Below are 15,299 nucleotides of genomic sequence, written 5' to 3' on the forward strand. Positions count from 1 at the left end.
CCTTGTTGTAGGTAGAAGTATGGTGGACATTTTTTCTGATGAAATTTAGTATTTTTGGCCTTTATCCAGCAGCATAGTTAACTTGACCATTCCAATGGAGATCATGATGCCCAAGTACTTGCATCTGTCTCTATTTTCCATGTTGATAGCCATGCAGGGCTGGACCTTAACTTTTTTATGGGCTTGTACTGTTGTAGCTCTAAAAGTTATATGCCTGACAAAAATGTTACAAGCCCAAATTTTGTCTGGAAATATGTTACAATAAATGGGAAAAAGAAGATAATTGTCTATTAAGGGCGTACTACACCCATATATTGGTTTGATTGGTATAAAAAAATATTTTTTCATTTATAGCTAGGCGATATATGCACGGATCATGTGAAATAAAAAAAATTATGAAAAAACTTCGTAAAAGTGTCCTGTTTCACCTATTTGTCGTAAAGTTGACTGGTTGATAAGGACGCTTATTTTTTTTAGCGATATTCTTGTAATACGTACATGTCAAAGGGTTGGGCGATACCAGCTTTTGGTACCGATTGTCGATCTAGAGCAGTCAGGGGCGGCGGAACGATTTTGAAAGTGTGGGGGCAGTCAGGGTGATGTAAAAATCAAAATAATGGGCGCGACAAGAGGGGGGTGTCTGAGGGGGATGTGGCCCCTCAGAAGTGAGAAACTTTTGCAAAATGAAGGCCCAATTTAAGCCATTTGGTGGACCATTCTGGCACTATTATTGTGTACAATTTTAGTTTGAAAAATCCGAAAATGGGTTAAATGAAGGCCCAAATTGAAGCCATTCGTGGATAAGTTTTCACTATAATTGTATAAATTATTGCTTTTAGTGTTGGGTGTCCTAATACAGGGGAGTTGGAAAATTTTGCAAAATGAAGGTCCAATTGAAGCTATTTTGTGCATAATTTTTACACTTTCTTTAAGCATGTTAAGGTCTAGAATAGAGATTTGATTATTTATGTTCACCCAGACATGTTACACACAGCACATTATGGGTTAAAAGTGGGGGGGGCAGGTCCCCAGTCAAAAAGTGGAGGGCCACTGGCCCCCTGGCCGAATTTTAGAAAAATAAAATAAAATAAAACAAAATTGGCGCGGAGCTGGGGGGTTGTCTAAGGGGATGTTCCCCTCAGAAGTAAGAAACTTGTGCAAAATGAAGATCTAATTGAAGCGATTTGGTGGACAATTTTGGCACTATTAATAGTGTAAAATTTTAGTTGAAAAAGCCATAAATTTGTAAAATTAATGACGGTCCATGAAACCTTCCGTGGACAAGTTTTCCCTATAAATTGTGTTAACATAGGAAATTTGCAAATGTCGAAAGAAGAGCGAAAATGGTCATATGTTTATCCACTACGCTGTCTGAGGACGGATGTTGCCTCCTGTTTGAAAAATTTGCAAAATGAACTCCAATTCAAACCATTTGGTGCATCATTTTTACACTATTCAAATCAATTGCTTAAAAAAGGGCCCAAACTCAATTTGCAAAATTCGAGATTCAGTAAACATGGTAAAAGCCGTGCATAAATCGATGAAGTCGGTAGGAATAATGACTTTGGTGGCAAAATGTGACGGACCCTGCATATCGGCGGGCCGCAGTAATTTTACATGCTTTAGGATGCGGACCGCCTTCAAGCCCAATGCCTAAAATAATCGCAGGCCATTATTATAGGACCTACTTCAAATCGACCCGACTGTAATGTGCTGGTTTTTATTAAGCATGGGCCTACTCAATTACGTGAAATTTAACCTTCCTTTTCTCTCCTCTTCTCCCTTTTCTCTTCTCCCCCTCCCCTTTCTCTTCTCTTCTCTTCTCTTCTCGCCTTTCCTCTTTTTTGGGGGGGGGGGGGGGGTAGCAGGTCAGTCGGCGTTCCCCCTTAAAATCTGCGCCTGAAATGAGTAGGATGTGAAATTGTTCAGGGGATGCGGGGTACGTGTGGCTGTAGGCCTACCACATTAATGAACTAAACTTACTCTTTATGGGATTACGAATCGTAAACACAAACAACACAGGTGATAATAAAAGCAGTAGCAAACATCACTTTAATCAACTAGATGCAACAAGTTTACAACTTTCTTTTTAAAGCCTTGTAGGCCTACGATCGTTTCAAATTTTTAGATTTTTCTTTTTTTCTTCCAAAATGATAAAATAGGCCTAGTTAAAGGCCCATTCAGTGATTTGCCCATCCGGACGATAGTAAAAATCATCAAAATTCAGATTTTGGTACCTTTGTCATTGTCATAGATGTGCTAAACATAACCTGCGAGTGGTTCAGCCGAAAGACATTTTACACAAATCTGTAATTTAGATACTGACAGTATACGTGTATTTGAATGTGGCTTCAACTTCGTCAGTACTGCTGGGTTTTTTTTTTTTTTTTTTGCCAAATTTGTCATTTCAAAAATATAAAATGACAATTTGAATGACTTCGTATATCCGCCATTTTGGATTTTTGCCATTTTTTGCATTTTGAAACCAAAGACCAAATTTTTCTTCATTTTTTAAAGTCCCCAATTAATCTCTATGCAATTACCTCGTTAATGGCTTGGCTTCGATTTAGTTTTCTTCTTCTGACAATTTTAACTTTACGGCCGCCATCTTGGATTTTGAGCTGAATTTTCATAAATTTTCAAGTTTTACCGGATTTTTAAGCGAAGGCGATTTTTTCTTCAAATTTGGAAGTTGCCAAGTAATCCTTGTACAATTATCCTTCATATAGTACATGCAAATTTGTTGGCTTTGACTTAGTTATCTTTTTGAACTTTTTGAATAAGTGATCGAGCGGTCTATGTACATCAACCCCTGTGATCCTTCAAACAATTTTAATTTTTTTACACTTGCGCTGGGATCACTGAATGGGTCTTTAATATGCAATCATTATGAAAGTTCCCAATACATTTGAAAGCGAAAAACACTTAAGTTGGAAATTTGCACAAAAAAACAACAACATCATAAACTTCACCTCTATCACTCGAAATATCACGCCATCAGGCATGGTATGCCGATGAGTGTAGGCCTATATATCCCATAGACAATCCCATTCATTCATTCATTCATTCATATTTCTTCGGCAAAATCGACAAGAACAATAAATATAATCAATCACAAATTATCACAAATTTAGCATATATGAAATACATGGATACAAGCAAAGACACCAAAAAGCCGAAATGCTAAGATAACCCATAAAGTTTAGCTGCAAATGGGGCACAATCCACTATACCACAAAAAATTTATTCGCTACCTGAAGTTGCTAATAGAGAATGAAAGATTAGAATATTTGCTTATATTTGTTTTCAATTTTCAAATATTTTTGTTTTCAATACGTTTCATTATAGTACATTTTATTTTTGCTATCTGTCAAAAGTAGCCGTTACCAATAATATTTACAATACCACTGGTATCGTAATTGTAGCGAGTACCGCCAAGGATTCTCGAGTACTAATATACGCGTAACACGAAATGCAAAATTCGATTATAAAATGGCGACGCTTACAATTTATGGAAATATCATACATTGGCAGCGGTTGTTTCAAGTGAATGGACTGGATTGAGGTGTCCGATGTAAGTACAAATGGTGGCATATTAATTATACTCCAACATACAATGTGAAGGTTCCCATTTTAGTTGATTTTGTGCAATAAGGTGCGAGAAATAATCATTTTTGTCCCACACACATATACTTGCGTATCGTTTCACGTTATATTCAATGTTCGTGTTTTACTTAGATGACGGCCCTAAAAATCACCTAATAATAAAAACCAAGGCATTGACTGTTCTTTAATTTCAACCTTATCAAACCTGAAACAAATATGCTGCCTTGCGAACACAAATTTTGCATATCATTGTCAACTGGAAGGGGAAAAATAAGTTTAATTTCATTGATAACATGAAATTGATGCATATTAATGTTTTCAAAGCTGTGCATAATTAATTAATTTCCCCCAAAAAATATTTTTTATAGTTTTAGCGTCTGTCATAAATGCTTAACATGTGTGTGTAATTGGATTTACGATAGCAATTCTGAAATTCTCAAGAAACTTGATTTCATGAATGCAGGCCTATGTACCTCTTCCGGGCTTCTACCTTTAAAGCATGTAAGCTACATTGATACCGATGCCACCAATAGAACGAGAAGATTTGCCCCTTCATTTTGCATACCACTTTGACCAATTTTTTTTTCTGATTTCTTCACAAAATGCAAAAAACCCGCAAAAAAATCCAATGGGTGTAGTACCCCCTTAAGAGTAGCAGTAAATTCACCATTAGAGGTGAGCCGTGCTTGTGACTTGTTCTTTATTAAACCATATGCAATACAATTATATTTGAATATGTTTCTGATACTGTAAGTGTCAATAGTGACACTCCTTTAGGAACTAGTAATATAGGTCAATATACCAATAGTTCAGCATGCAATTTTTGATGGCCATGACTGAAATTGGAAATAGTGTGTGTTTGACACTGTTTGTTACTTTGAATTGACTGGTGGTTTACACTCATTAGGAACTAGTGATGTCATCGAACTATTTACACAATTTGAAAGTAATGTAGGTCAATCTAGTTTGTCAATCTAGTTTGTCAATCAGTTTGTATGCAATTTTTGATGTCCTTCACTGAATTTTGCAAGTTGCTGGGGCACACCCCACTCCCCACCATATTTTTCTTGTTTCCCCCATAGACTCTCTTCCCCACCCAAAGACTCCATTTTCCCACCAAAAGGCCAATTTTGCTCTCAAGACCCTTTTTGTGGAAGAATTCCTAGACTACTGTTATTTTTGTCTGCCCATTTGTCCCATTTTTAGTCATTTTATTGACACTCTGTGCTTTGCTGTCCCCATGTTATCTCTAAACAGGGATCACCACACCACAGCGAGTCTGTTACCTTCCCAGCATTTAAGAATGTACCCATTTTTACACCTTAGTGGAGAGAAATAATCAAGATAAAGTGCCTTACTCAAGGGCACAACAGGATGGCGTCGACGGGACTCGAACCTGTAACCTTCCGATTATGAGTTGGAGCCTATTCCGCTCGGCCACTGTCAATCCAGTTATAATCCATAAATTCCATATGGAAGACATAATTATAGCCTAAATCTCCCACACAGGGGTGTAGATTTTTAATGGAGTCACCCATTTAGGTATAAATTCTCACAATAATAGAGTTCATATATTTTCCAATTCTTAGGAAAATCAAAAGAAATCAATGTTCTTTACTGGACATTTAATGCATCCTTTGTTTTTAACATTACAGCTGAGGTTTTTTTCCCAAGGCTACAAAGATATTGTGTTTTCTACATCAAATGACACATGGAAACTTCATCGTAAGATTGGACATAGCGCCATCAGGTAAGGTGAAATATTGATTGGCTGGGTAAGCTGAAATATTGATTGGTTGGTCGATCGATCAATCAATCAGAATGAATTGTAGATCAAAAATATTGTTGTAAAATATGCTCTAATAAACACATTTTGCATTTTTGAAAAGGGAGCATTTTTGCCAATATTGTGGTCATTTTATACTTTTTCAAATATTTATCTTCTTCAAAACAGGCAATTTGCATCTGGAAAGCGGCTGGATAAGCTAGTTCACAGCGTTTTACCCAAACTAAGTAGAGCTCTTGATGAAAATGAAGGAAAATCATTTGAACCAAAGGAAGTACTTGGTGTTTCTGTTTATAACATCCTGGCAACCATGTGTTTTGGACATGAGTAAGTAGTACTTGGCAATATTTTTTATAAAAAAAAGTGCTCCTAAAAGTTTATAGAGCACTACATAATGTATTACAAGTACCTGAGTTTGCGATTTCCAAATGTATGTTTCAAACGCCTGTGCATCTATTCAAAATCCCGTCACATGAGAATGATTTTGAATAGATGCACAGGTGTTTGAAACATACATTTGTGGAAATCGTAAGCCCTCTAATCTGGTCTTCTCCCTCTGACCATAGAAACATCACCTATTCTGTTCTGATGCAACAGCTACTATTTGGTGTACCTATAAGATTGCCTGGCTGCAAGCACACATATGTGACCATCCACCACAACTGAGCCCGGATGTCGCCAGTGCCACTATTGAGATATGCTCCATTGAACTTAACAATAGGAAACAAAGGATTTATTGACTGTTTTATTGATTTTTCACTACGTAAATGTCAAGTACTATAGACATGTTATGCATCATTGTAGAGCTAATTTCAAGCAGAATATTTTGGTTGAATATGGCAAAAATGATGGGTGGCGACTTCAGGGCTCAGTTGTGCTGGATGGTCACATATTGGCTAACTGCATTCAATATGTGGATCCTGGATTTCTCTGCAATTTCATTGTTTCTGCCTTTGAAACAAATTTTGTGCTTCTTAGTCTACTTGAATTTACTGTAATCTGGCCTTCCCCCTCTGACCATGGAAACGCCACCAATCCTGTTCTGATCCAACAGCTATCTTCAACATTGATGGCTCACTCTGAAAACTGCCCCCCTGAGAACTGTGCGGTCAAAGGTCATTTGAGGTCAACTTGTAAAAGCGGCTGAAAATGAAAGATCGGTTCTCATATGAACAGTTAAAACCAATGCAACCATTAAACTTGTGCCAAAACTGCACTGTGGGAACTTTCATGTAAATGGTAGTGTCCAGGTCATACCGTGGAAACATGGCATGTTGCCTCAGGGGATCGACGCTAAGTCAGGTACCGCGTGAGCAAACTCAAAAAAACAAAAGAAACTTTGCGCGTAAGATAAGCGATGTCGCCAGGTCTGAACGCTGTACCGGCGTCAGCTGAATTCGAGTACGCTTAGAGGGCACCGGCATGGAAAATTCTAATCTGTGTATTAATAATCTAACTGAGGATAACACACTGAGGTCAAAGTTCATTCAAGGTCAACTGGTAAATTAGGCTGAAATTACAAACAGTTAAAATCTGATTGCAACCAAACTTGGGCCAAACTGCACTATGGGAACTTTTATGTAATTCAAGGTGACACAGAGGTCAAAGGTCATTTGAGGTCAACTAATAAAATATTTACTATGTGTAATGTTCACTATACCCATAATGTTTGAACACCCTATTTGGGACCGCCATCCCTATTTTTGACTTTTGTTACCACAAGTATATCACAAAAGCAGATGGTCATAAAAGCAGCTAGCGAGACACATGGTTCAAGAACTGCTTTTTCTTTCTTTTTTTAGGTATTCATTTGGAGATCCAAAACTAAAGTATTTCATAAACTTCAATAAAATTATATTGAAAGAATTTGGTAATGGCGTGCCTGCAGATATCGTACCCTTCTTGAAGTATGTCCCCGATAAGAAGACTAAAAGATTTTGTGGATTGGTTGAAGAATTCCTGGAAGAGCTACAGAAGGAATTGGATGCTCACAAAGAAACCTATGATCCTGGTAAGTTGTAAGGTGGATAACCTGATTGACAGTCTCATCACACACATATGCATTGGGTCTCCAATTGCTTGAGGAAAGGTGTCAACATTTCTGCTCTCAATTTGCCAAAAAATGTATCATTTCTGAAAAACTTACTGGTCTGTTGTGTTCCCTTACAACAGAGTAGTATGGAATATTTCTTTGAACTTCCAGCGACCACCATGTCCCAAAATACAGAACCAATAGAGCTCAATAGATATATAGTAACAGTATACCTCATAACCATTTAGTGATCAGTGCCCGGGATCAGTGTGTTTTTCCTGAATTTTTTCTGATTGATAAAGATGGGCCGGTACAATGTCAGAACCAGGTAAATAATTATTTTTGTAAAGTTAGAAAACTAACCAATATAGAAATAGACCCAGCAAGTGTCATTGTAATCACCTTAATTCTCAACTCTAATGACCTGGGAATCCAATTGTTATTGAGCATGAGCAAATGTTAAAATGGACTCTTGAGTGTGACATGCCGGAAACCGGGCCAAATTTGATGGAAAGGTAGTACTATAAGGAAAATACACTGTTTTTTAAAGCTTTTTGAAATCCATTATAAATTGTGACATCGAGATAGTTTCGAGAGTGAAAGTACCAGGTATTGTGTGAAATAGAATAATATTAAGAACTCCCGGACCAGGGACTCTGACTTGGAAAAGGTGATGGACTTAACATAGACAATGCTAATTGACAAACTTGGACCATTTAATATGCTCACATATCATTGTAATTTTGTGTATCTCTTCACAGAAAATATTCAGGATTTGATCGATTCCCTGTTGAAGGAGCAAGAGAATGCCATCGCTGATGGATCAGCTAAAGTTGACTCGCTGACTGATGTACATCTGCTGCAAACTGTTAGTGATGTCTTCATAGGTAATACTGCCAATCATAATACTAATCACAGAGTGTCCGTCCAGCGCTAACATGTTAAGGCGGTGTGTATATCAGCGTTCTCGCAGTGCGCTATTGCGGCGCTGCGGTGCACTATCATGAGTATCAACGGGAGTGTCGGGGTTCTCCAGAATCAGTTATGGTGTAAGGCCTATATACAGATACTAATAGAATTTCGGGGTATTTTGGGGTCCTCCAATGTGGTAGGACAGGGCTTGGAAGAGGCGAACGATTGGTTTCAAGATTATGGATACCGAAGTAGGCCTAAGCATCACAGCTACATAACAGAGTTGATTAAGTTGTGTCAAGTTGGGTCTTTATCATTGAGATACGTATATCATAGTACAGGGTGTCCCAGAATGATCTATACCGGGAAAGATGGAATTTTTAGGTATGAAGGGCATGTTGAATGGTCATATTGTTTTACATTTTAAGTTCTACATATATTTAGCTTTCTCAGATTTTTAGATTTTAAAAATTGGACGTTTCTAGTAGAAGTTATAGAAGATTGCGTAAAAATGGTGAATTCTAAGTTTTGACAACGCAACCTATTTTGAAAATCTGTAACATTACTAACCGTTCAGCACAAAGTTATTTGGAAAAAGTTATGCAGGTATTTTAGTTGTGCCCTGTTCATATTTCCACTAAATAGCCGATATCTATCTATTATTTATGACGTTCTGAAGCAATCATTATATGGAATTAAGGATTTGTGGCCTAATCCCATTCTCTCTTTGGCGGTTGTTTTAAATATAGTTATTGTGGTGTGAGGTCCATGTCATTTGAAATGCTTGCAGAGATCGAACTGGTTGTGGTACAGAAAAGACGGCTCCTCAATTTACTGTACAGCAGCGTGCATTTCTTTGAAAAACTTGCTGCAAACCGGCAGCTATGTTGAGACGCAAAGAAGATTCATTAGACGATAGTGTATGACATAAAGAAGTTTGACGAGCATGGAACTGCCAGGAATCGGCAGAGTGAAGCTTCAGGTGCTCGTAAGACTGTAAGAACTAGAGCGAACCTTGCAGCTGTCCGGAAAGCTTTAAGGCGCAACCCCAACAGTGATTGTCATCGAAATGCTGTGCCAAACAAACCACGTTCTTCATTTAATCGTATTGTGCCATTTTTCAAAGGTATGCGAGTCGTTTTTCTTCGATTTTACATTATTGCATGCCACGCCAAAACAAATAAAGGTAGCGTGCTGAAATTAACAGAATAAGTAGGAGACATGTCCAACATTATAATGCAGGTATCAGAAATAGATACACTGCCCGTCTTCTATTTTTAGTTATTTTTGCAAACACGGTACAAATCATTCTGGGACACCCTGTACTTTAAAAGGTCATTTGAGTAACGGGTGTTGGGTAATTAGAGATAGGCCTACCACGAGAACTGTGCAACCCGAGAACCGCGAAATTCAGTATAATGTCCAAGCATATGTTTATGTTCCTGATTCAGAACAGAGATATGTCAGTTGATGTTCTCAAAACCTCCTGAAAATTTACCTCTTTATATTGCCTCAACAAATATTTATGGAGATACCATTTTTCACCCTCATGTGGCAGTGACATCAGTGCGCATATCATTGGGCGCAGTTTCAAATCGCTAGTGTTCACTCAAAGCGCTGGCGTGCACATGCTTTAAAACGCCGCATGGATCTGGGCGCGAAACAGCTGCTTCGGCGTGTTGATGTCACTGCCACATCAGGGTGCAAAATGGTTAGTCCAATATGCTGTCTATATGTATGAGAGTGCCTTGTTCACTGTCTTAATGGAACACACTATGAATAATTTTTTGAATTGCTGCCACTTATGGCCTCTGCCATGCAAGTTGAACACATACAAGTGTCCATGAGTAAAGACATGCTCGGTTTTGAACACACATTTTTAGAACAGCAGAGCGTGATTCTCTTACTATGGCACACTGGGACACCTAGGGATATCATGCTCATGACCACATGACCAAATACACGAAAAATACAATTTTGTGCCCGTGCTTCAAGTTACATTAGGATATCCATTTCTCACCTTGATGTGGCAATGACATCAAAGTGATGTTGAGGCAGCTGTTTCATGTGCCCATCTATGCAGCATCTTTAAGCATATGTGTGTGTGCCCAGACAAACAAGTACCTAGACCTATGACTTTGGTTCGCGCAGTGAAGCCGACACTGCTTAGCAACGACTTTGACAAGGACGCATACCCGGACGCAAGCAAGCAGATATGTTCGCGTCTATGGAACATGTTGCATGCAAGCGATAATGTGCCTTTTGTTTGGAGCGGATCGGACGTGTGGTTTCCGTAATGCATCGATTTGTATTTTCTTTGTGTCCTGTTGTTTTTGTCAATGATCAGTATAGTTGGTGAGTTGGTGAGCTGGAGGGACTGGGGAGGCTCATTGATATGTAGTTTTTGACAGTATTTTGCTGGGAATCAGCGCATAGATGTTCAGGGTGCTTTTGTTTTGCATACTTTTGCCCTGAAACTTGGTCAAGGTGTTTCTGGTGTGTTCTAATGTATTGTGTGGTGGGGCCGCCCTCTGATTTGCATATTTGCATAATTGATGAGCTAATTTGCATAAATGCTAATCAATTTTGCAAATGTGCAAGTTGGGGGGCGGCTTCACTGTGTAATGCATTGGAACATGTTGGAGGCGCTTTGACCGGGTTTCGGGGCAAAGTTATGCAGGGTGGAGGTGCCCTGAACATTTATGCATGGATTTTTGGCGGGATGTTGGCGGAGAGTTATATGTTGGTGAGCTTCTCCAGTCATTTTGGCTCATTGACTTTATTGATTGTTGATAGGAGCAGTGGGATGCGGGGAAAGTGTAGATTGATGTATTTTGAGAACCGTATGTCCGATTGGCTCCGGGTAGGGGGCGTGTTGATCGGTGTGCTTTGCTCTGCTCAGTTGATCTGTTTAAAGCATGCTTAGAGCACTTTTATAATGCCTCCATAACCACCTTAATATTTATATTGATTACTATGAGTTATCCCGTTGAGTTATTGTTGTTATTGTTTGAAATGTATTTTTGTCTTTTATATGAACGCACCGCCAATTTAGGCGTGTGCCGCTGATTCAAAAGCGTCTGTTCAAATAAATAAATAAATAAAATCACGCAAACGAGTGCGTCTTACTCTCCAGACGTGAACGCTTATTTGTGACCCGGCAGCACAAATGAGCCGTAAATTCCCTAAATTGTATTCTGAGTTACCGTATAAAATGTGTACGAAGGTCGTATTCATCGGTTACTTAAGCTGGCCCGACATCTGTCTTATTTTAGTAGTCAAAAACTAATCAATAATCCTATTGTTGAAGTGGATAGTAAGCTTCTACCTTAGATGGCTATAGAACTTTTAATAGCTCTGGTCTTTGTTTGCTTTTGCTAAATCCTGTTCAAGTGGTGGGTTACCAGGCATTGTATTTTGTAAAGGTATGCATAACCAACAATTAACAATGAGAGAACTTTCTTAAACCTCGTTGACTTGGGGATGATTTGAAATGACCGCCAATTATGACTGTTTGATATTTATTGCCAGCAATGTGGGAAAAGAGACACATGTAAAAACGTAAAAAGCTATAATTTTGTTGAAGGAGCAAAGTTTAACAAACCATAACCCCGCTTCTGGATATCGTTTGAAGTCAAATTATATACCATTTTTAAGTTTATGATGTTTAATTTTTAAACACGAAATAAAACAAAATTGACCGGGGGAGGAATTTACGGCTCATTCGCCGTGGACGGTCACATTTCTCTGCGTCCGACCACCCGACCAAAATCACCTTGGATATGTGGCTTCACCTACTGCCACGGTCAGGGATGGGCAGTCATAGGTCTAGGTGGTATGTCTATGTGTGTGTGTACGCCAGAACCCTGTTTAAATGTTATTCACAATGTGTAAATATATTTAGGGGTATTGTTGTAACTTAAATTTAATACAAAGGATGAATTTTCCCCTTCCAATCCTTATTTTCTGTCATCAGCTGGAACAGATACAACTACTACCACTCTTCATTGGTTTGTGGCTCTGATGGTACAACATCCTGAAATACAAGAAAAAATTGCTGAAGAAATGGACAGGGTAGTTGGGAGAGATCGTCTACCAATTTTAGAAGATCGTGGCAAGCTACCATACACAGAGGCATGCATGTATGAGATGTTACGTTACAGTTCTGTTGTTCCAGTGGGTCTTATTCATACTACTATTGAAGACACCACACTTAGTAAGTTTTCTGAGTGTATATAGTAACCATTTTGATCATAGATGCTACTGTTTGGTGTCACTATTGCCTGGCTGCATGCATACATATTTGGCTAGCTGCATTCAAATTGATTCAATACATGGATCCTGGGTTTTTCTACCGGGCGTGGGAAATATTACTGTCCATTCATTTAGCTCAGATTATTGTTTTTTAAAGATATTTGAAAAAATTCATCAAAGTCATCAAAGAATGTGTACACCCTTAGACCCAACATGATTTATAATTTGAAACCCTATATCATATCAATTTTGGTCTTTTCCCGCAAATGTTTGTATAAAGTTACAGCTATAGAATGTTGGGTGCTATAAACTTTTTTGAACTAAGGTTTTCAGAACATAATGATAGGCCTAGCTAATTTAGATACATTCCTTGCGTATTTTTTAAATTTAATTAATTAATTTATTAATTTATTAATTTATTGATTGATTGATTGATTGATTGATTGATTGATTGAATGAATAAAGAGCACCGGGTCCTTGACTTGGGAAGTACAGACCCCGCAAGGAAATAGGCCAAAAGACATAATTATTTTGTTTGGAAAGTTTGTGGTATTTGGAGTTAATATTGAGTGCCCCGAGCACCATGTATGAATGAATTGTATTTCATGGATTGATCATTATTTATTTGTTTTTACAGGTAACTATGCAATTCCTAAAGACACATGGATATTTGTCAACCATTGGGCTATCCACCGGAATGAGAAGTTCTGGGATGAACCATTCAAATTCAAACCAGGTAAGTCATCAGAGAATCAATCTGGATACATAAGAGAGGCCTTGCCGTCATGAACAGGGACGAGGGGGCTTACCATTTAAGACACATGTATGACCCTCTCCTCAAGACCACGCCCCCAAGGGATGGAGCTGTGTTACCACCAGCACAGAGGATGATGGGATAGCAATCACTATGAAGAAGTCCAAGACATACGAACTGTCAGGTCAGTGTCAAAAAATTTTGTTTTGTTATATGAAATTATGCAGATAATTTGTCTTTTTTTCAGAACACTTTTTGGATGAATCTAGCGAGGTGCGCAAACATCCCGAGGGATTTCTTCCATTCTCGTTTGGTCGTCGTAGTTGCCTTGGTGAAGCTTTAGCCAAAGCAGAGATATTTCTTCTATCCTCCTGGCTGTTCCAGCACTACACCTTCTCCAAACCACCAGAGCAAGAGGGGAAATTTGAGATCAAGTTGGACCCATCTTCTTCCTTCACACACATGCCTGATGATTACAACATTGTCGTCAAGAAACGCTTCTGATTTCCACATCTCATCTGGTTTGTGTGTTATGAGTTGATAGTGTATGACTTGTTGAGCCTAATGCTTAAAAGAGGTTTCATTCGGTTTTCTTCGGGATGATGTATTTACATTTACTTATATTTTACAACATTTTTAGTGACATAATATTAGTGTAAATTTTAACTGAATCACACAAGCAAGTAGAAATAACACTCACGTGACATTTTTGTGGCTCATCCGAGCATCACTTCTTCAGCATGGATGAGTTGCTGGTACTTGACGTTTTTCCGCGAATCGGATCACATGACCTGCATATTGACCCCTTGACCCGATAAGCTTCTTGTAGGTAGGGGGTGGTGACCCAAGTCTTTGTTGAGGTCCGGATTGGAGACTGCAATATAAATGGCCTCCTTCACTCCCCTCTGGTACCATCTAGGATCCGTGTCTAAGATTTGCACTTCTTGAGGATCAAAGGTGTGTTAGGCTGCTTTCATGTGGGCACCAACAGGTGACGCTTCAGATGACGTCTGCAGTCGACACCCGCTTGGAGAGCATTAACTAACTTGCCAAATGCACTATTAATTTGAAATGAAACCCATTCTTTCCAAGCAGGGTATATTTTAGATGGTATTGCAGTAAGAAAAATGCTACATATATTTAAAAAAAATGCTGAACCTTTTTTGTTATACTTTTTTGCCATGTAAAAGATATTACTCTGTGTACAAGTCTTGGACCTTGAACCTTGAAAATGCTATGCAATTTTTAGCTAAAATATGCGCTGTTTGCAAGATATCCTTGGACACTTAGGACAAGCTCAAGATTAATTTGTAAGTTTTTGAAACAGGCCCCAGTTGGGACTTGTACTATGTAAATGATTAGGATCAATATGAAGTTTGATTTAAAATAAGTGTTATATAAACTAGCGGTCACCCGTCTTTCGCGGTCAGGGTCTTTCGCGGTTGGTAAATTTTGTATATTTTGTGTACATGTAAATGTTTTATTTAATGTGATTAATGGTATGAGAGGAGATTATCATTTAGAACTTAGAAGTATAATATTTAGTATCTTTTCCATATAAATCAATGGCTTGAAATTAGATCATTGATCAAAGCAAGTCTTCTTGCCACCATATCATATCCACCGTGAGAAGTCTTGCCCCTGTGGTATGCTGGCGCCTCTGATATTTAAGATTTTTATGCATTTGTTTCTACAGTACTTTTTAGCCCATTTTGGACAAATTTGTTGTACCTTTTAGCTCATTTTTTATCATTTTCATCCAAGTTTGTCCCCCACCTTGAAATGTACCTTGCTGCCCCCACCTCCTGCAAAAGTCCTGGCTACATCACTGAGCAGATGAAAACAATTTTATTCACATCCCTCTTGGCCCCCTGTGGCCTGCTGGCTGATCTGATATTTTAGATTTCTATGCATTTGTTGTACTTTTTATTTGTTAGCCCATTTTGGATAAATTT

General features: G+C 38.3%; 1 protein-coding gene across 1 annotated transcript; it reads left to right on the forward strand.

The window, feature by feature from the left end:
* The first annotated feature begins 3,550 nt into the window (after nucleotides 1-3,550).
* LOC140159474 (steroid 17-alpha-hydroxylase/17,20 lyase-like) lies at nucleotides 3,551-14,679 on the forward strand. Its single transcript, XM_072182960.1, has 8 exons — nucleotides 3,551-3,574; nucleotides 5,262-5,356; nucleotides 5,561-5,719; nucleotides 7,195-7,403; nucleotides 8,186-8,311; nucleotides 12,313-12,552; nucleotides 13,228-13,326; nucleotides 13,592-14,679. The coding sequence occupies exons 1-8, from the start codon at nucleotides 3,551-3,553 to the stop codon at nucleotides 13,846-13,848; spliced, it is 1,209 nt and encodes a 402-aa protein (XP_072039061.1). The 3' UTR covers nucleotides 13,849-14,679.
* The last annotated feature ends 620 nt before the right edge of the window (nucleotides 14,680-15,299 follow it).

This window comes from Amphiura filiformis, chromosome 8 (genome assembly GCF_039555335.1).
Source record: "Amphiura filiformis chromosome 8, Afil_fr2py, whole genome shotgun sequence".
In the NCBI taxonomy this organism is placed as follows: Eukaryota; Metazoa; Echinodermata; class Ophiuroidea; order Amphilepidida; family Amphiuridae; genus Amphiura; species Amphiura filiformis.